The following is a 22,142-nucleotide window of genomic DNA, read 5'->3' as shown; positions in this document are numbered from 1 at the left end:
TGTGTTCAGAGGACAACTTGTGGGAATCAGTTCTCTCCTTTTGCCATGTAGTTTTCAAGAACTGATTCATGTTTTCAGGCTTGGCAGCAAGGACCTGCCAAGTCATCTTGCCAGCCCCTGTTGAGTTTTTAAAAAATATATTTTATTCATTATTTTTATTTTATGTGTATGAGTGTTACGCCTGCATGTAGGTAAGTGGACTCATGTTGTGCAATGCTCGAGGAGGACAGAAGAGGCTGCTGGATTCCCTGGAACTGGAGTTACCGACAGTTGTTAGCTGCCAACCTCTGAGCCATCTCTCCAGCCCTGGTTTTTTGTTATTTTTTTTGAGACAGGGTCTCACTATGTAACACTGGCTGGTCAGGAACTCGGATCTACTTGCCTCTGCCTCCCAAGTGCTGGGATTATTTAGGCAAATTCATCTGACTTCAGTGCTGAGGAAAAGAAAGACAAGAGCATGGTTTTGATCAGAGAAAAAATATCTAAGAGCTGGGCCTTGAGAGAGAAGGCCATGTGCAGGGACGGCTCTGGTTAGATGACTAGTGCTGAACACACATAGATAGAAGGTGGGACTTTCCCTCCCAACAGCACTGCACAGTCTTTGCTTTTGGGGAACTGTGCTCTCGGAGGCTCCCTCAGAGGCTCCTTTGCAAGCAGCAAACCGTTAGTCTGTCCGTTGGGAAGGTTTGGAAAGTATTATGTAAATAGTGAAATAAAAGGTCTTTCTTTTCCGTCCCGGGCTCTAACCCCAGCCCTCCACTTTGACCAGTCTTGAGGACAGTTTTGTTGGTTTTGAGACAGGATCTCACACTGTAGCTCATGGTGGCCTTGAACTCATGACAATCTTCCTGCCTCAATTTCCCAAGTGCTAAGATTATAGGTGTGACCCACCACACTCAACTCAATCCTGAAGTTTGTATTTAAAAAATGACTGTTAGGGCTGGAGAGATAGCTCAGTGGTTAACAGCACTGGCTGCTCTTGCAGAGGACCTGAGTTCCATTCCCAGCATCCACATGGTAGCTAAAAACTGTCCATAACTGCATTCCAGGTTGTAATTCAACTCCCTCTTTCCGACCTCCACTGTCATTGCATGACACAGGTGCATTTATGTGTATGCATGCAATACACTCATACACATAAAATAAAAATAACAAAATTTTTTTTTACAAAATGACTATTAGTCTTTCAATGATCCCATCCTTTGCTGAGATGCAAATGTCATACAGAAGTTTCAGAGAGGAGCAAGTTCACGGTCTACAGCACAACATTGGCAACTGCAGTGAATAACATTGTACACGGTGTTTGTGACTTATGGCAATGGAGCAATATCCCATTAACCCATCACAAGCTGAAATATCCTTAGTCAAAAGTGTACAAAAGCGTTCTTACAAATGTCACTCCCCAGGGCACTGTGGAATCTCTGTCCCCTGCAAGCGTGCAGAGCCGTTGCTCACTGCTGGATAGTATTGGATCACACGGCTTGGGGAAAGAGCACAATTCAGAGTTTCTGCTGAGTGCCTTCACTTTTGTAGCAGGTCCCAAGTGGAATCATTGTCATTTGGGGACTGGTTGAATTATTCTCTTGAAAATTAAATGTGCTCGGTGGAGAGGCTCATGCCTGTAATTCCAGCACTCGGGAGACCCAGGCAAGAGTATTGCTGCAAGCTTGAGGCCAGCCTGGGCTACTGAGTAAGACCCTGTCTCAAAAAACAAAGACAAAATCCAAAACCAAAGGAAAAAAATGTTTTAAAAAGAAAGAAAAGAAGCTGGACGTGGTGGCGCACGCCTTTAATCCCAGCACTCGGGAGGCAGAGGCAGGCGGATCTTTGTGAGTTCGAGGCCAGCCTGGTCTACATAGTGAGTTCCAGGACAGCTGGGGCTACAAGGAGGCCCTGTCTCCAAAAAAAAAAAAGACAAAAAAAAAGAAAGAAAAGGAAAATGAGGAGACTTTAAGTGTTTTCCCTTCAAAAATATTTATGAAATAATGTGTTAATTAGCCCAACATAGTCACTTCATGATGCAGATTTCAAAATACGTTGTGTGTGATAAAGATCATTTAAAAATATTTATGCATATGAGTGTTTTGCTGACATGTATGTAAGTATAGCACATGCGTGCAATGCCCATAGAGGCCAGAAAAGGATGTTGGAGTCCCTGGAACTGGAGTTATAGATGGTTAGCCATGATGTGAGTGCTGGGAACTGAACCTGGATCCTCTGAACAGCAAGTGTGCCTAACCACTGAGCAATCCCTCCAACCATAAATAAAAATCATTTTGTCAGTTAAAAAAGAAAGATGCAGGGCAGGTGAGATGGCTCAGTGGGTTAAGGCACTTGCCACCAAGCCTGACAACCTGAGTTCAATCCCTGGGACCCACATGGTAGAAGGAGAGAACTGACTCCCACAAACTGCAAACTGTCCTGTGACCTCACATATGCTTGCTGTGACATGGATATACACACACACACACACACACACACACACACACACAGATAGAAGATGCAAATTCTGGGATCATACCTTTGTTAACTATCATCTGAGACTAAGGCAGTTCAGATAGGGTTAGGAAGGGAAGAGAATACCAGTTTGGGTTCAGTTTGGAAACTGGGGTGACATTTCTTGAAAGTTGGTGTTGATGGCAAAGCTGTCAAAGCAGACTCTTCAGGGTCTGAGCCTTCATTGAGCCCTGTGAACTCTTGTCACTTAGCCCTAATGGCAGCCTCATTAGCCAAAGGTAGCAGCTGTGAGTGAAAAGAGCAGACACCAGCATTCTGGACATACTGGGTACACATTATTCCAGGTGGACAAGTCTGCTGTTAGAAACTATAATACATGGGTGTCCTTAGGAGAAATTCCATAGACCTGTCCTGCCTGTCCATTCCCACCAACCCAGGAGAGCCTGCCCTCTCTGGAGAATTGCCTTTGAGCAGATGCAGCAGATCCCCTTGGTCTCGGCTGAGGTAGGGTGTGCTCGGGGAAGCCTAACTTGATTGAGAACAGTGCCTCCTCCTTGCAGCCCTCCTCTGCCCTGTCTGTCATTTTAGGATGCATTCGCACATCTTTCTTGTGATCTGTTATGAGACTCATTTTCCAATTTCCAAATTCTTGGGAAACGTTTGGAAGTGGAAGAGATCTCACTTTCACCCCCATGAGCTAATATCACTTCCATGGATGATCCAAAATTGGAAGACACTTCATTTGTGATAGAGCTAGTCTATTTTACCACAAAATGTTCTTTCTTTTTAAAGAATATTTTTGTGTCTGTCTGCCTGCATGTATATAAGTGAACCCATGTCATGCAATGCCCCTGGAGGACAGAGAAGGTGTTGATGCCCTGGAACTGGACTTACAGACAGTTGTTAGCCACTATGTGGGTGCTGGGAACTGAACCCAGGTCTTCTGCAAGAGCAGCCAGTGCTCTTAACCGCTGAGCCATCTCTCCAGCTCCTCAAATGTTCTTCCTCTTAAGCCTTCCTGACTACAGTGATTATCAGCCACATTGCCTAGAGGTAAATTATTATTACTACTACTACTATGCTGAGAACTGAACCCAGGGCCTTGGGCAGATGCTCCACCACTGAGCTATGTCCATACCCCCAAACACATTACTTTTATCAGCTGCTCTTGAGAGCTGATCTCTGACATAATGCTTTTAGTCTCACTGGACCCCAAGGGACATTATCCAAGACTTACATTCTAGTAAAAGATTAAAAACTTTATATTTATTTATTTATTTATTTATCTTATGTGTATGAGTATATTGCCTGCATGTGTGTAAGTGCACCTGTGTTGTGCAAAGCCCGCAGAAGTCAGAAGAGGACATCGAATTCCCCTGGAACTGGAGTTACACATGGTTTTTTGATTGTTAGCTGCCATGTGGGTGCTGGGAACTGAACCCAGGTCCTCCGCAAGAACAGCCAGTGCTCTTAACCACTGAGCCATTTCTCCAGCCCCAAATATATGGAATTTTTAAAAAAGAAAGAAAGATTAAATCTAAGCTAGGTGTTGTGGTGCATGCCTTTAGTCTCAGCACTTGGAAGGCAGAGACAGGTGAATCTCTATGAGATCAAGGCCAGCCTAGTGTACACAGAGAATTCCAGGCCAGTTGGGGCTAAGGGAGATCCTGTCTCAAAAAACAGAACAAAACAAAATCATAACTTTTTTTAACAGTTTCTTTTTTAATTTATTATTTTTATTTTCTGTGTATGCGTGTATTGCCTGCATGTGTATAAGCACACTTGTGTTGTGCAATGCCTGTGGAGGACAGAAGAGGCCATTGGATCTCCTGGAACTGGAGTTATGGACAGTTTTAGCTATGTGGGTCCTGGGATTTGGACTTATAAGAACAGCCACTGTTCTTAACTGCTGAGCCATCTCTCCAGCCCCAAAATCATAAATCAAAAATTTTGTAAATATAGCTTAGAATATAGCTAAGTGATACAGCCTTAGCCTTCATATGTGAGGCCCTGAGTTCGTTCTTTGCACTGGGGAAAAAGAATCTCTTAGAATTTATGACAGTGGGTCTGGAGAGATGGCTCAGCACTTACGAGAATTGACTGCTTTTGCAGAGGACCTGGGTTTGATTCCCAGCACCCACTTGGCGGCTAACAACAGTCCATAACTCCAATTCCAGAGGACCCTACACCCTCTTCGGACCTCCACAGGCATTGCATATGCAAGTAGGCAATACACTCATACACATAAAATAAAAAAATAAAACATTTAAATAAAATTTGTGACAAGTGCACAAAAGAAACATTTATCGTCCTCCTGCCCTCCTGTTTCCAAAACTGTTAACTCCTTTCTTCTCTCTCTCTCTCTCTCTCTCTCTCTCTCTCTCTCTCTCTCTTTGAGACAAGGTCTCACTCACTCTAGCCCTAGCTGGTCTGGAACTTGCTATGTTGACCAGGCTGGCCTAGAACTCACAGAGATCTGCCTGCCTTTTCGCCCCAAATGCTGGGATTCAAGACGTGTGTCACCTTGTAACTTAATAGCTATATGAACCAATTATATTCTGTAACATGCAAAATTACATCACTGATATAAAATTAGTATGGAGCTGGGTATGGTGGTGCACGTCTGCAATTTTAGTACTTGGGAGACTGAGCTAGGAGTTCAAGACCAGCCTTGGCTACATACCAAGTTCAAGGTCAGCCTGGGTTGCAAGAAAAATCTCAAAAATCCAGTAACAAAAATTAGTGTGAGGCCAAGTTAGAACAAGCAAAGCTAAAAGTACTCAGACAGAATTTATTTACTCAGTGTCTTGGACAGACAGAGGCATGCGAACATGATCTGGAAGTTTAGTGTTTGGGGGGGATATAATAAAATAAATGTCAACAAGGAACAGAGCATTTGATTAAAATCAGAAGAGAAGAAGCTGATTTCAGCAATAACTGAGGTTTGGGGGTGGAAAATGGCTATCCTTTAGTGAGAATTAAATTTCAGTTCACTATGAGTTTCCTTTGTGTGTGTGTGCGTGTGTGTGTGTGTTTGTGTGTTTAAATTTCAATTCGCTGTAAGTTTCCTGCATGTGTGTTTTGCTGGGGATCATGCTGAAGACCTCCTGCAAGCTAGGCAAACATTCTGCCACTGTGCCTCATCCCTAGCCCCAATGCCATGACATTTCTAATTAGCATTCCGCTAAGTGAGTCTGTTCATTTTTCATGTTTGCAGCTAAGACCAGAAAAAAATAGCCTGAAGTCTATCAAAAAATAAGAACAACCAAAGTGTAGTAATTTAATTGGTTAATGTGGTCAACCCCTGGATAGCTAAACGAAAAGTCGTTGAAAGAACTGCTTCATGCTGTGTGGTTACACACTAAGGGGAAAGAACTTCCTTCTTCCTCCATGACTGATAACTCTAAACATAATGGCAGGTATCGTGAGCTTAATTTTGGTGGGTCGGGGGCAGAAAGGGAAATGGTGAAGTTGGCTTGTGAATCCTAGAAAGTATTATAGATAAAGCTGGCCTAGTTGGCACATGCCTGTAATCCCAGCGCTTGGGAAGTGGAGACAGGAGGATTGGGGAGCTCATGGTGATGCTCAGATGCGTAGCAAGTCCAAGGTTAGCATGAGCTACATGAGACCCTGTCTCAAGAAAAGAAGCAAAGAAAAGAAAAAGAAAAGAAAAGAAGAAAAAGAAGAGGCAAATATTGCCACTGAGTTTGAGAATTTGCTTAGACTGCTTTAGGAGATGAAGCTTAGCACCTGCATCTGGTGAACTTGAACGAGTTATAAATTTGGCTGGAAGTCACAGGGACAGTAGTGGGGCAGCACAGAACCATAGGGTGTAAAAGAAAAGCAAGAAAAGAGATGGAGAGGGACCCAGTGTGCTGAGTGCTGTGTGTAGCTTTGTATGGCCAAGGGCAGGACGAGGCTGTTATAATCTCTGGGTGGGAAGTGACAGGGGATTTACCTTGTTGTTCAAGTTCTTCCTTGAAGGTCTCCAACTGCTGACTTTTTCATAGGAATCACTAATTTTTAATTAGAAAAGCAATTAATGATATACAAAAATTATTGTTGACCAGCTTGATAGTGTGTCCTAGGAGAAAGGTAAGATCTATGAAGTCAAATAGAGATTTTGTGGGTGTGAGAGACAGGATCTCATGTAGTCCAGGATGGTTTGAACGCCTGATCTTCCTGCCTCCACTTTTCAAGAGCTATTACAGGCATGAACTGCCATGCCAGGCTAAACTATTTTTAATTTTAATTTTTAAAAATATATAGATTTTTTTTTTTTGGTCTTTTTGAGACAGGGTCTCCTTGTAGCCGCAGCTGGCCTGGAACTTGCTATATAGACCAGGTTGGCCTTGAACTCACAAAGATCCACCTGCTTCTGCCTCCAGAGTTCTGGGATTAAAGATGTGCACCACCATGCCCGGCTCTAAAATATTTTCTTTTTTCTTTTTATTTTGTGTGTATGAGTGTGCTGTCTGTGTGTATGTAAGTGCACCCGTGTTATACAATGCCAGAAGAGGGTGTCAGATCCCTTGGAACTGGGGTTACAGACAATTGTTAGCCACCGTGTGGGTGCTGGGATTCTAACCTGGGTCCTCTGCAAGAGCTGCCAGTGCTCTTAACTTCTGAGTCATCTCTCTAGTCCCTAAGACCATTTTTTTTTTTTGTCTTTTTGAGACAGGGTCTCCCTGTAGCCCCAGCTAGCCTGGAACTCACTATGTAGACCAGGCTGGCCTTGAACTCACAGAGATCCACCTGCTTTTGCCTCCCAAATGCTGGGATTAAAGGTGTGGAATACCACACCTGGCTAGGACCTTACTATAGCATAACATGACAGGGGGTACTACATGGCAAGATGGAGCAAACACTCCATCTTGGGACCTTGGGTCCCTCTTCCTCTTTAAAAATTTTTTTAAAATGTGTATGAGTGTTTTGCCTGCTTATGTATAAGTGCATCTGTGTTGTGCAATACCTGAAGAGGCCAGAAGATGTTGGATCCCCTGGAACTGGAGTTACAGATGGCTGTTATCTGCCATGTGGGTGCTAAGAACTGAACCCGGGTCCTCTGCAAGGGCAGCCAGTGCTCTTAACCACTGAGCCATCTCTCCAGCCCCTCTCTTCCTCTTCTTATAGCATCATCAAGGGGATACTGATTCTGCCCTCATGACTCTCAAAGGCCCCATATTCAAATACCACCTACATATAACTAGAGATTTAAATTATCAACATGAACTTCTGGGGAGACACATTTAAACCATAGCACTTGCTAAGGAATAAAGGGACCCATTTCATAGGCAGCTTAACTGTGAAATAAAGTTAGATAGATACATTTAAGATCACCTGGCAGGGGTAAAGAGATGGCCTAATGGTAAAGAGTACTTGAGGCTCGTCCAGAGAACCAGAGTTCAATTCCAGTATCCATTGGGTAACTCACAACTGCTTATATCTCCAGTCCAAAGAATATCTATCCTGGCCTCTGAGAGCACATACCCACACACAGACACACACATACACATGAATAAAAGTTTTAAAAATATAACCTGGTGCTGAGCATGGTGACACATGCCTTTGATCCCAGCACTTGGGAGGCAAAGGCAGTTGGATCTCTGTGAGTTCAAGGCTAGCCTAGGTCTATATAGTGAGTTCCAGGACAGCTGGGGCTACAGGGAGACCCTGACTCAAATATATATATATATATATATATATATATATATATATATATATATATTCTGGTAAATGAAGAACAGAATTTAGAATTTGTCCTTTTTTTGAGACTGGGTCACATGCAACCCATACTGGCCTCAAACTCATTCTGTACCCCAATCTGGCCTTGAACTTCTGACCTGTCTGCTTCTACCTCCTAGGTGCTGGGATTACAAGCATGTATCACCATGTCAGGCTATAATTTGTTGTTTAAAGTCATGGAAAACAAGCATATTATGGAGACTGAGTTATAAGAAAAAAAAATCCTTTTTCTGTAAAGTTTTTTGTTTGTTTATTTATTAATTCTTTGTGTGTTTGTGTGTGGATGTGTGGACACAGCAGTGCCATGGCGTACACATGGAAATCAGAAGGACAACTTGCAGGAGTCAGTTCTCTCCTTTGACTATGTGGGTTCCAGGGACTGAACTCAGGTTGTCAGTTTTGGTAGCAAGTGCCTTTACCTGCTGAGTCATCTTGCCAGTCCCTTTTCTTATTTTTTTAATTAATTAATTGTTTATTTATTTTTATTTTCTTTCTTTAATGGGTACACTTACATAGATGCAGACAATACACTCATAAAAATAAAATATATTTTTTTAAAAAAAGAATTAACTGGAACTTGAGGGTAACAGTTATAGAAGGAGTATTAGGGAACATTTATTAATTACCATGACTTACATGCTACATACTTGATTTTTCAATATATATGCAACCTTTTAAGAAGTAAATAACATCAGCCTTTACTTTTTAAAAAAATATTTTATTTATCATTTTTATTTTATGTTTATGCATGTATTGCCTGCATGTCAGTAAGCGTACCCATGTCGTGCAATGCCCGCAGAGGTCAGAAGAGGCTGTTGGATCCCCTGGGACTGGAGTTACAGATAGTTGTTAGCTGCCATGTGGTGCTGGGATTTGAACCTGGGTCTTCCGCAAAAACAGCCAGTGTTCTTAACCGCTGAGCCATCTCTCCAGCCCCTATTTATTTATTTATTATTTATTTATTTATTTATTTGTGTATGAGTGTATTGCCTGCATGTGTGTGAGTGCACCCATGTTGTGCAATGCCTCAGTCAGAAGAGGGCTTCGGATTCCCCTGGAACTGGAGTTAAAGACAGTTCATAGCCACCATGTGGGTGCTGGGAATCGAACCCGGGTCCTCTGCTCTTAACCGCTGAGCCATCTATCCAGCCCCCCTTTTCTTATTTTTAGACAAGTTTTCCCTGTGTAGTCTAGACTAACCTGGAACTCACAATCTTCTTGTTTTAGCCTCCCTGGTCTGGGATTACTGGTATGCACTATCAAGCCTGGCTGTAAATCTTTAGTTAATGTAGGAAACAGTGGGTAAGATGGCCCCTTGCCCAGGAGTGCTGCCTGTGTAGCCAAGGTGTGTACCACGTGTTCTTGTGGGCATCCTTTTGTTGGTTATACATCATTATTACAATCCAAATAATGGCGGTATAAGGAGTAAGTAGCCCACATGGCTGAGCTGCTGAGTGGGGAAAACACACTTAGACACAGGACACCCAGCAGCTTCATGGGCTTGTCCTGATCCTCTATGGCTTGAAGAGAGGACCAGGGAAGTGAGGCTGAAGGAGGGCTGTTGGAAACAGGAGCTGTTGGCTGTCAGTGTAGAGAATGGAGGTTGTGAACACTGAAAATGTTTGTTAGAAATCTCCGTGAGGCCAGCTATGGTGGTGCACACCTGCCATCCCAGTATTTGGGAGGTGATGGCAGAAGGATCAGGAATTCAAGGGTCATCCTTGGCTACACAGTAAGTTTGAGACTAGCTGAGGCTACATGAAACCCAGCCTCAATAAATAGTGAGTGACTAGAGAGATGGCTCAGCAGTTAAGAACACTTGCTGTTCTTCCAGAAGACCTGGGTCCGGTTCCCAGCACCCACATGGTGGTTAACAACCATCCACAACTCCAATTCCAAAGAATCTGATGCCCTCTTCTGGCCTCTGTGGGCACTGCATGACACAGGTGCACTTTCATACATGCAAGCAAAACATTCACACATGAGATAAAAATAATAAATAGGGTTAGAGGGATGGCTCAGTGGTTAAGAACACTGGCTGTCCTTGCAGGAGACCCAGGTTCAAATCCCAGCACCCACATGGCAGCTAAAACTAAAACTCCAGTTCTAGGAGATCCAACGCCCTCTTCTGTCTGCCACAGGCATTGCACAGCATGGGTGCACTTACCTACATACAGGCAATACATGCATATACACAAAATAAAAAAATTAAGAATAAAAAAAATAAGGAATGAATGAATATCATCTCCATGACCCAGGGAAGGAAAAAGAAAAGGATCCAAATGAGAAAAATCCCCTAATGACCATTTTTAGGCACAATTTCTGCCCTACTTTCATTTTTGTGCTGTGACAAAATACCCTGAAAAAAAGCAACTCAGCTCCCAATTCCAGGGTACAGTTCATTATTTCTGGGGAAACCAGGCAGTAGGAACTTGACGCAGCTGGTCACATCGTACCCACAATCAAAAGCTGAGAGAGATGCTAGCTTTTCCTACTTTTATTACAGTTAGCCCCAAACTAGGGAATGGTGCTGCCCATGGTGGGCTGGGTTTTCCCACATCAATGAACTCGATCAAGACCCCATAGACATGTTCACAGGTCACCCTGAACTCAGAAACCCCTCACTGAGAGGCCTCTCTTCCCCACTGTGTGAAACTGAGGAAACTAACCATCACTGCTTCTAATCAGCTCTGAGGTGCTGTAAGGAAACTTCTTAACGCTAATTAACAGGGTCTGTTGTTTTGATGGCAAGATTTTAATTGAGAGTTAAGGTGAAAAGGGACTAAAGACAGAGGACTGAAATTCTAAACAGAAACCAATATTCTAGTGTGGGCTTTGCTGGGTCTGTGAGTTTGGGGGTTGGTTATTGCACTTGAGGCTTTCTTGGTTCTGAGGGGCTTCTGAGGAGAGTCAGATGTACATTCCTCTTCACCACAGCTACTGAGCAATTAGACTCTGAGGTCTGTCCTCTGCAGGAAATGGTAAGGAATCTGCAGGAAGTCCAAAACAAGGGAAGGGAAACTCCTCCCTCCTGTCAAAGGCTGGGGGCAAAGGGGGAGCATGAAATGGATGGTGGGTGTGAGTCAAAGTGTCTGAGCAGGCTGGGGACAGGCGTAACTGAAAATGGAGAGTGACTGAATCTTCAAAGCAAAGGATGTGTCATAAGCCACTGTATTTACTATGAGTCTAGATCATAGAGTGTCTGTACTCTAGAGCCCTATGCACTCTCCAGGACCAGGGGAAGGACTATTCTTTTGCGTCCAGAAAGTGATGAGTGTTTCTTGTGTTTTCACATTCAGTAGCCCTGTGAGAAGACAGCCCTTGATCCTGATGTCTGCCTTATTTAAGGTCAGGATGTCCTAAAACAATCTGGAAAAAAAAATGTTTTAACCAGGAGAGAAGATGAAAGTTTGCATGGGCTCACATCTCAAAAGGCGGTTGATGTAAAGGGATGGAGGAATGTAAGGTTTTTTTGTTTGTTTTTGTTTTTTACTGTCTTACCTGTTTCTTTTTGGAACCAAAAATCCTTACCATATTATGAGGTAGAGGAAAAGCCAGTGGCCCAATGAAAACACTGAGTCCAAGAAGAAGCTGTAAATGGGACTGAGACTTCTCATTCTGATAAGCGAGGACAGCCTGCTGGAGCCTGTCTCAGTGAGTTAAGCCCCTCCATGATGCGGTATGAGACGGTGGCCCCAGTTCCTTTACTCCAGCAGTACTGTTGACCCCTTGATGTTTAGACTGTCACCTGAAGAAAGGAAAAACAAGCTGCTCTAAATACAGATTTGACTTTTTTGGATGGGGAAACTTTTTTTCTAATATGCAAGTATCAAAGAACAACAACAACAAAAAAAAAAGGAGGCCCAGGTGGAGTCCCGTGCCGTTCCATCCTCGGTGTGAATAGTTATTTTGCTTTCTTTTTTATTTCTTTCTGGGTATTGATGTGGATCTTTTTTCTATTTGTTCAGGAAACTGTGACGTGTGTTCTTGGGCAGGGTCTGAGGCTTTGGGACCTTTTGCTAAAAGGGACAGAGAGCACTCTGCTGCATTTCCTAATTGAGAGGCTGGTGTGCAGGAGTGAGCTGGTCAAGATGCAGCAGGTACCCCAGAGCAGCAGGCTTGTCCTAGCTCTGACCTTCATTCTGGTTATGGGATCTTCAGTTCAAGGTAAGACCCCGGTGATCTTATTCCCCTGCCCTCTTCTTTGAAAGCCTTAGTGTCCACACCAATGACTGTCTTCATTTTTGGGTTGTAGGGTAGGCAGCAAAGACAAATGTGGAGGATCTGAACTCCCTAGTGTGAGTTCACTTGTTTGGTACCAAAATAAGAATAAGAATAAGAAATTAATTAAATGCTAAAGCAAGTGGCAGTCTCATATAATTCTTAGAATAATTGAAATGTACTATTTTATTCTTGGATGAAGATGTATGGTTTATCCATTAAAAACCTCAAGAAATAGAAAATTACCCATGTGTCTAATTCATGGAGATGATGGCATCTTGGAATATTCTAGACTATCTTCCTACCCCTGAGTTGTCTAAATGAATCCCAAGTTTGTTTTGTTTTGAGACAGGGTCTCATGTAGCCTAGGCTGGCCCCAACTTGCTATATAGATGAGGTTGACCTTGAATTCCTGATTTCCCAACCTCTACTTCCCAAGTGCTGGGATTACAGGCATATGTTACCATGTTCCAAGTTTAAATGCCTTGTGATGACCATGTTATTTTAACACTGAGCAATGCTATTTTTTGAGGCAAGGTTTCCCTATAGCCCCAGCTGTCCTGGAACTAACTACGTAGACCAGGCTGTCCTCCATCTTTTAGCCATCCACCTGCCTCTGCCTCCCAATTGTTGGGATTAAGGGCAGTAATGTTATTTTTAAATTGGGGCAAATTTGACTATGTTTGAGGGGATTTTTTTTTTCAGTTTTCTTTTTTCTTTCTTTTTTGTCTTTCTGAGACAGGGTCTCCCTGTAGCCCCAACTGACCTGAAACTTACTATGTCGACCAGGCTGGCCTCCATCTCACAGAAATCCACCTGCTTCTGCTCCTTTTCTTTCTTTCTTTCTTTCTTTCTTTCTTTCTTTCTTTCTCTCTCTCTCTCTCTCTCTCTCTCATCTTTTATTTATTTTGTCTTTTTGAGACAGGGTCTCTCTGTAGCCCCAGCTGTCCTGGAACGCACTATGTAGACCAGGCTGGCCTTGAACTCACAAAGATGCGCCTGCCTCTGCCTCCCAAGTGCTGGGATTAAAGGCGTGTACCACCATGCCTGGCTTCTTTTTTTGTTTTTAAAGCTTGGTTCTTACTGAAAATTCAATTATGGCTAGACAAAGTTAACGCAAACCCAAAGAAAGATGTTTAAAGACGGTCCAAAGAATGTTAGTATTTGTGCTGTTGCTCAGAGAAACAGCAAATTTGGAAATACCTTCTTAGATTTCTCTATCATTTAGGGATGTTTAGTCACACGGAATCAACCTAAAACCTTTAATGACTAAGAAAACGAAAATGATAAGTTGGTAAGAAAAATATAATTTCTTCTCCTTTGAAACATAAGGATCTCTAAATAAAGCAGAAGAAGGTCATGGCCTGATAAATAGGGTAGCAGAACTTATGGCTAAGAAAACATTAAGTTCCCCTAAATGGTAAAGGGAATGTTGAGTCACAGTGACGCATAGGTCCTGGGTTCATTTCTTCAAAGTGACTTCTAACCGTCATGTTTTTACTTTCAGTTGAAATGAAATCTTACAGTTAATCTCAGAAAGTCCTTATGTGTTGGAAATTTAAAAAACTAACTTTTGTCTAGCTGTGATAACATTGAGGAAAAAAATGGAAGTAACATTGCTTAAGATTGCTTCTATTTATTATTTGTGGTGCTGAAGACTGAACCCAGGGCCTCAAGCATGCTGAGCAAGTGTTTTACCACGGAGCTAGATCTCCAGTCCCTTGTTTAACATAGAGAACAGCTCTACTCAAATCTTCTAGGGAAAAACCTTTGGCTTGTTCTAAAGAGTCCTTAATAACCGTATGCTCTGACAAGATTAACAGCAGTGAATTCCACATTCGTTGCAGAACTTGGGTGGCCAGTTGGGGCTGGGTGACATGTGTGTCCATCTTTGTGGTTGCAAAAGTTCCCAGTAATGTCACATTCTGCATTGACTAGATTGGTCAGACTAGAATGAAAACAAAACCTTATATGTTTAGGCACTAGAAGTAAACGAAGAAAAAACAAAACTGCGAGTAGATTGTGTGCAATGCTGGCATTTATGTGGCCAACTTCTCCATTTAGCTCTTGGTAGGAAAGGGAAACCAAAGTGGAGATAATGAATAAACCGAAAATTTAGGGTGTTTCTGAAAGGGCTCTTGACTCAAGGGCTTAGCTCACATCTGAGCTCGGAGGGAAATAGGTACCTGGCCATGTGGTAGTGACCCAGGAAGCTTTGGGGGTTCAGTAACATTTCCTGCTTTCTTGTTCCAATCTGGTCTTGAACTCATTATATAGCCTAGGATAACCTTGAACTTCTTTAAAAAATATTTATTTACTCTGTGTGTGTGTGTGTGTGTGTGTGTGTGTACATGTCACAGTGGGTATATGGAGGTCAGAGACAACTTCTGGGAGTCAGTTCTCTTCTTTCAGCATACAGGCCTCAAGGATGGAACTCAAATTGTCAGCCTTGAAGGCAAGTGCCTTTACATTCTGCGCTGTCTCACCTGCATCACCTTGAACTGATCCTCTACTTTCTGAGTGCTAAGATTACAAACCTATGCCGCCATGCCCAGTTTATGAGGCACTAGGGATGGAACCCAGGGCTTTGTGCATATAGGCAAGCACTTAGGAACAACAACAGAGCTATGGCCCCAGCCTGCTCTCTGGCTTTTTAAAAAAACATTTAAGAATCAGTGTTTATATAACTTACCAGTTTGACTGATCAAATCACCAGACTTTTGGTTTATTGATCTTAGATCACCGTATTAGTTTTCTTAGACTGCCATAACAAATTACCACAGACTGGGTAATTTACACAACATAAATTTATTTCCTCCCAGCTGCAGAGTCTAAAACCCAAAAGCCTGGGACTGAAGATGTTGGTTTCATTCTGACCCTTTCCTTTTAGCTCGTAGATTGGTGCTTGTGTCTTCAGGGGCCTCCTCTTCCACACACCCAATACCCTCTTCTTAGATAAAACATCAGTTAAATTGAACAAGGACCACCCTCATTGTCCCATCTTAACAGCATCTACAATGACCCTGTTTCCAAATATTGTCACCCTAGAGGTACTTGTAGATTAGGACTTTTGTAAAGGAAGTAATTCGACCTACAACACACTTATTTTTACAAATCCATTGAAAACCATGATATAAAACTGTGTGCCAAGTATATGGAAACCAAGAAATGGAAACTTGGTGATGGGTGGTGAATGATAAAACAGCTAATCTTTTTAGTATAGGCTCTAGGGATTTGTCAGTGAAGCTTCCAGTCCTACACTGTATTGCCTCTCTGTCAAAAATGTCCCCAAAGCACTGGGTTGGATCAGGAGTTCAAGATCATCCTCAGCTAGACAGTGAGTTCTGAGCTACATAAGACCCCATCTCAAACAAAACAAAATACCCAAAAAGAGAGAAAATGGAAAATCCATGAACAGGTGTGGTCAGGGGGCCATACTGTCTTCCAGATCACAGCAATCATGTATCATGTTCCACTGGTGAGCACAGCTGTTTGTAAAGTGATTTCAAAATTGTTGCCCATTACAATCATCACTTTCCCTGTGAGGAGAAATTATGACAGAAGAATGAACTGGAACTGACAGTCACTGTCTCATGAGCCTCTTACATCAGCCCCTTGCCAAACGTGTGAATTTTGCCCAAGGTCTGTTACAATGAACTAATTAGTCATTCAATTTCAAGGTCAGAATTAACTTTCTGCACAACTGGAGGTTTAGAAATGTTCTTTTTAAAAAAAATACTTCATTATTTTTATTTTATGTGTATGTGCATATTGCCTGAATGTAGGTAAGTGCACCTGTGTCGTGCAATGCCCACAGAGGACAGAAGAGGCTGTTGGATCCCCTGGAACTGGAGTTATGGACAGTTGTCAGTTGCCATGTGGGTGCTGGGATATGAACCGGGGTCTTCTGCAAGAACAGCCAGTGTTCTTAACCTCTGAGCCATCCTTCCAGCCCTGAAATGTTCTTTATTTAAAACATAAACTGTCCTTTGACTATAGTCTTTTTGATGTTCACGATAGAGTTGAGGGAGAAACTGAAAGTAAACTCTGAGCTTTTTATAGCCTGTCAACGGTGAAGAGAAGGGAAGTTTATCCATCTTGTAGAGTTGATAGGCTGGTAGGAAGTTATTCCAGCCTAGATGGTGGCAGCTGCTTAAACATTAACATTTCTAATGAATTGAAATTATCTCTACCCTTGCCCCCACCTTATGACAATTTTTCCTTAAGTTTTTCTAATGCACCTGTAGTAAGTTTCCATTAAAAGCAGGAAACTAGGGGCTGGAGAGATGGCTCAGTGGTTGAGAACATTGGCTTCTTGCAGAAGACCCAGGTTCAAATCCCAGCACCCACATGGCAGCTAACAACTGTCCGTAGCTCCAGTTCTAGGGGATCCGAAGGCCTCTTCTGTCCTCTGAGGGCATTGCATGACACCAAGACACAGGTGCACTTACCTACATGCAGGCAATACATGCATACACATGAAATAAAAATAATAAATAAAATATAAAAAAAATATTTCCAGCCGGGTGTAGTGGCACACGCCTGTAGTCCCAGCACTTGGGAGGCAGAGGCAGGCAGGCACATCTCTGTGAGTTCGAGGCCAGCCTGGTCTACATAGTGAGTTCCAGGACAGCTGGGGCTACAGGGAGACCCTGCTTCAAAAAGACAAAAATAAAAAATATTTCCATTAAAAAAAACCCTGGAAACTAGGGGCTGGAGAGGAACCCGAGTTCCGTTCCCAGCACCCACATGACAGTTAACATCTGACCATAACTCCAGTTCCAGGGCATCTGACACCCTTTTCTGGCCTCTGCAGGCATTGCATGCATGTGGTGCATTTGCATGCAGGTAAAACATACACATAAAAATAAATAAATAAACCTTAAGAATAAGCAGTTAGTAAGTTGTGGTTGTGTTAGGGGAAATGATAAGGGAAACATGAAGACAGAAGGACTGCTGGAGAAGGGTAATTGCTCTGGTAGAGTGTATTCACATGAGGTATTTCAGTGAGACAGAGCTAGTCACATGTAAGGAGCGTGAAGGGCAAGGAGGAAAGAGGTTCCAAGTAAAATCCATGTTCATTCAGAAGCCGCTCCACAGTCAGCCAACCGGCAGATCCACTGTGAGTGGGGCCTTTCAGGAAGCTATGTTTCTTTCTATATGTGGGCTCCCTTTCATTTATAAAATTATGATCATCACACTGGGCATATAGTGGTGCAGGCCTATAATGCTAGTGCTCAGGAGGCTGAGGCAGGAGGATTGCAAGTTCTAGGTCAGCCTGGGCTATGTAGAGAAACTTATCTCAAAAACAAAACAGGGGTGCCGGAGAGATGGCTCAGTGGTTAAGAACACTGGTTGTTCTTGAAGAAGACCTGGGTTCGAATCCCAGCACCCATATGGCGGCTAACAACTGTCCGTAACTCCAGTCCCAGGGGATCTCACAGCCTCTTCTGTCCTCCTCGGGCATTGCACAACACGGGTGCACTTACCAACATGCAGGCAATACATGCGTACACATAAAAATAATAAATAAAATCTTTAAAATTTTAAAAATTAAAAAAAGACAAAAAAAGGTGATAATCCTTAAGACATTTTTTTAATATCTTGGGCAAGATAAAGTCCAGATACTTTCACAACTCCAGGGGGCAAAACTTTGAATTCTCACAGCCTGCTCACAACCATGAATAGCTACCAGGAATTTGGTGTCTGTAACTGTGCTCTAAATGAACCTTTAATTTCATCAGATAGAAAATTGGATGGATCTTGGAATGGGAAAGCTTATTTTTTCTTTCTTTCTTATTTTATTTTCTTATGTGTATGTGTGTGTGTGCTTGTGTATGCATGTTCATGTGTTTGTGTGCATGTGTGCATGCATGTTCATGTGTTTGTGTGCATGTGTGCATGCATGTGGCGGCCATAAGACAACTTCATTGTCATCCTGAGGAATGCTATCCACTTCCTTTGAGACAATGTCTCTCATTGGTCTAGAGCTCACAAATTAGGCTGGACTGGTTGGCCAGCGAGCCCCGGGATCCTCTTGCCTCTACCTCCACATTGCTGGGATTGCCTGGTGCTTTTAGGAACTTGGGATCAAACTGAGGTCCTTTTGCTTGCATGGCAAGGCCTTTTCTGACTGAACCATCATCCCTACCCTTATTTGGTGTACTTGAGACAGGACCTAGAACTTGCTATGTTTAAGAATGGCCTAGAACTTGCGGCAATCCTCCCATTAAGTTCTAGGATTATAGGCATTTGCTGCCAGGCTGGATTTGATTTTTAGTGGGGGTTGGGGCGGGGAGAGGGTCTCATACAGCCAAAGATGGCCTCAAATTCAGCATGTAAATGAGGATGACCTTGGACTTCTGATCCTCTTGACTCCACTTCCCGAGTGCTGGGATTACAGACATGTGACGCCACACCTGGTTCATGCAATGCTGGGGATGGAACCTAGGGCCTAGTACATACTATGCAAGTGCTCTACCAACTGAGCTATATCTTTTCATTTCTTTGTAATTTTAAAGACACTTTGTTTATATTTTTAATATATTTATTTTATTTTATTATTTTTATTTTTTTTGTCTTTTTGAAGCAGGGTCTCCCTGTAGCCCCAGCTGTCCTGGAACTCACTATGTAGACCAGGCTGGCCTTGAACTCACAGAGATCTGCCTGCCTCTGCCTCCCAAGAGCTGAGACTACAGGCATGTGCCACCATGCCTGGCTTATTATTTTATTTTTAAAAATATTTTATTTTTATTTTATATGTATGAGTGTATTGCCTGCATGTAGGTAAGTGCACCTGTGTTGTGCAATGCCCATGAGGACAGAAGAGACCGTCAGATCCCCTGGAACTGGAGTTACAGACACTTGTTAGCTGCCATATGGGTGCTGGATTCAAACCCGGGTCTTCTGCAAGAACAACCAGTGTTCTTAACTGCTGAGCCATCTCTCCAGTATGAGTGTATTGCCAGCATGTATGTTAAGTGCACCCATGTCGTGCAATGCCCATAGAGGTCAGAAGAAGGTGTCAGATCCCCTAGAACTGGAGTTATGGATGGTTGTTAGCTGCCATGTGGGTGCTGGGAATTGAACCCTGGTCCTCTGTAAGAGCAGTCAGTGCTCTTGGCCACTGAGCCATCTCTCCAGCCCCTAAAGACACTTTTATTAAGATACAGCCCCTAGCCAGGTGTGGTGGCGCATGCCTTTAATCCTAGCTCTTGGGAGGCAGAGACCCACGGATCTCTGTGAGTTGAAGGCCAGCCTGTTCTACATAGTGAGGCCACCTGGGACTACAGGGAGACCCTGTCTCAAAAAGACAAAATGAGTTCAAGGCCATCCTGGTCTACATAGTGAGTTCAGGCCAGCTGGGGCTACAGGGAGACCCTGTCTCAAGAAGACGAAGAAGAAGAAGGAGAAGAAGAAGAAGGAGGAGGAGGAGGAGGAGGAGGAGGAGGAGGAGGAGGAGGAGAAGGGGAAGGGGAAGGGGAAGAGGAAGAGGAAGAAGAAGAGGAAGAGGAAGAAGAGGAAGAGGAGGAGGAGGAGGAAGAGGAGGAAGAAGAAGAAGGAGAAGAAGAGGAGGAGGAGGAAGATACAGTCCCTACAATATACAATTCACCCTTTAAATTATATGATTCAGTAGTTTTTAGTGTAGTCATGGTTTTAGAAGCTCTTCCCGACTCCAAAGGAACCAGGGGAAGCTTTATATTTCACTATAGTTTTTACTAATCTGCCAAAGTTGTAGTTTTAAGCTAGTGAAAAAATGTTGGGGCTGGAGAAATGGCTCAGTGGTTAAAAACACTTGCTGCTCTTACAGAGGACTGAGGTTCAGTTCCCAGAACCCACATGGTAGCTCACAACCATCTGTAACTTCAGTTCCAGAGGGTTAGACACCCTCTTCTGGCACCAGGCAAACATGATGTACATACATACAGGCAAAACACTCATGACATAATTTTTTTTTAAAAATGCTGTATTTGGACTCAGCGGTTAAGAACACTGGCTCTTGCAGAAGACCCAGGTTCGAATCCCGGCACTCACATGGCAGCTAACAACTGTCTGTAACTCCAGTCCCAGGGGATCCAGCAGTCTCTTCTGATCTCCATGGGCATTTCATGGCATGGGTACACTTACCTACATGCAGGCAATACACAAATACACATAAAAATAATAAATAAATTTTTAAATGCTATATTTGCTGGGCATGGTGGCACACATCTTTAATTCCAGCACTCAGAAGGCAGAGGCAGGTAGATCTCTGTGAGTTCAAGACCAGCCTGGTCTACATAGTGAGTTCTAGGACAGCTGGCGCTACAGGGAAACCCTGTCTTAAAAAGACCAAAAAAAAAAAAAAAAAAAAAAAAAGCTGTATTTGATGGGAATGGCCCCTCTTTTTATGAGTGTATGGCTGGGGCTGTCCCTCAGTGGTAGATCACTTGGCCTAAAACACCTGAAATCCTGGGTTTGAGCCTTGACACTGCTGGGGAAAATAAAAGAATTAGTTCAGCTTTTCTGTTTAACTTCCTGTCCAAACCCACATTTTCCAGCTTGCTATTCAGTGACTCAGCCAGAAGAAGTAATTGCTTTGTCTTGTCCAATAGCTAGCAGCCACCTGTGGCTCCTGAGCCCTTGAACTGTGATGAGTCCCAACCGACATGTGCTGTGAATGTAAAATATGCACAGTTTGGAAAAGTTGGTTTGAAAAAATATAAAGTAGCTAGGCGTGGTGGTGCACGCCTTTAATCCCAGCATGCCCTCTGCTGGTGGAGAGGCTGCATTTTTTTTTTTTTTTTTTTTTTTTAAATCCTTTCACAGGAGGCTACACAGTAATGAGACGTCAGCTAAAGCTGCCTCAGGAAAGAATCAGCAGAAGGAGGAGGAATGAAAACGCATTAATGCAAGGCTTCTGTGGACCACTTTACAGACTTTCAGCCCACTTGAAACAGGAACTCCTTGCTCTGTCACTGTTCACATTCCGTAAATTGAGATTCAGAGACTCCTAAGTGGGGAACCAGTTTCCCTACAAGCTGCTCTCAGGGATAGGTTAGTGTCATCCTCCTGGTCAGGGAAACCAGCATTTGAAGCGCTGTGACTGTGGTGCTGGGGACATTCTGAGAACCCGGCATTTATGTGTGGTTTTTCACCACTGGCCTCAGCCTTGTTAGAGTCATGAAGACGGCATCCCATGAACTAATAAAGCATCTCCAGGAACGTTATGGTGGTGCATTCCTGCAGTCCAAGCACTTGAGACCAAGACAGACATCAGGGAGAGGAAGAGCACCACAAATTCAATGCTGCTTCTGTCTACATAGTGATTGCCAGGGTCACAGGGTGAAACTCTGTCTCAGACAACAGAAAAGAACAAAAAATTCCAGGGAAATGGCAAGAGACTCCAACTTCTCTGCCCATCCACAAATAGAGGAGCCTTGTTCCCAAGAAATTTAAGCACAAAGAAAGAGAATGAGTTTTGATCTACATTTTATTCTGAAGAATGTTCTATGGGGGACTGGAGAGATGATCTGTGGTTAAGAGCATATCCTGCTCTTCCAGAGGACCCAAGTTCAATTTCCAGCACCTGTATCAGACAGCTCATAACCACCTGTAACTCCAGCCCAAGGAGGATCCAATGCCTCTAGCCTCCATGGGTACCTGCACTCACAGGCACATACCCATATACACACACATACACACATAATGAAAAATAATTAAAAAATTATTATTATTAT

General features: G+C 43.1%; 1 protein-coding gene across 1 annotated transcript in view; it reads left to right on the top strand.

Moving 5' to 3' along the window:
• The first annotated feature begins 12,250 nt into the window (after positions 1-12,250).
• Positions 12,251-22,142, top strand: part of Srgn (serglycin) — an 18,212-nt gene continuing 8,320 nt past the window's right edge. Inside the window, exon 1 of the mRNA XM_008827814.3 lies at positions 12,251-12,369. Coding sequence (XP_008826036.1) covers positions 12,294-12,369 — 76 coding nt within the window. The 5' untranslated portion in view covers positions 12,251-12,293. The remainder of the gene's footprint in view (positions 12,370-22,142) is intronic.

This window comes from Nannospalax galili, unplaced genomic scaffold (genome assembly GCF_000622305.1).
Source record: "Nannospalax galili isolate Female #2095 unplaced genomic scaffold, S.galili_v1.0 scaffold853, whole genome shotgun sequence".
In the NCBI taxonomy this organism is placed as follows: Eukaryota; Metazoa; Chordata; class Mammalia; order Rodentia; family Spalacidae; genus Nannospalax; species Nannospalax galili.
The sequence above is the reverse complement of the archived record's forward strand: the minus strand, read 5'-3'. Positions and strand labels throughout refer to the sequence as shown.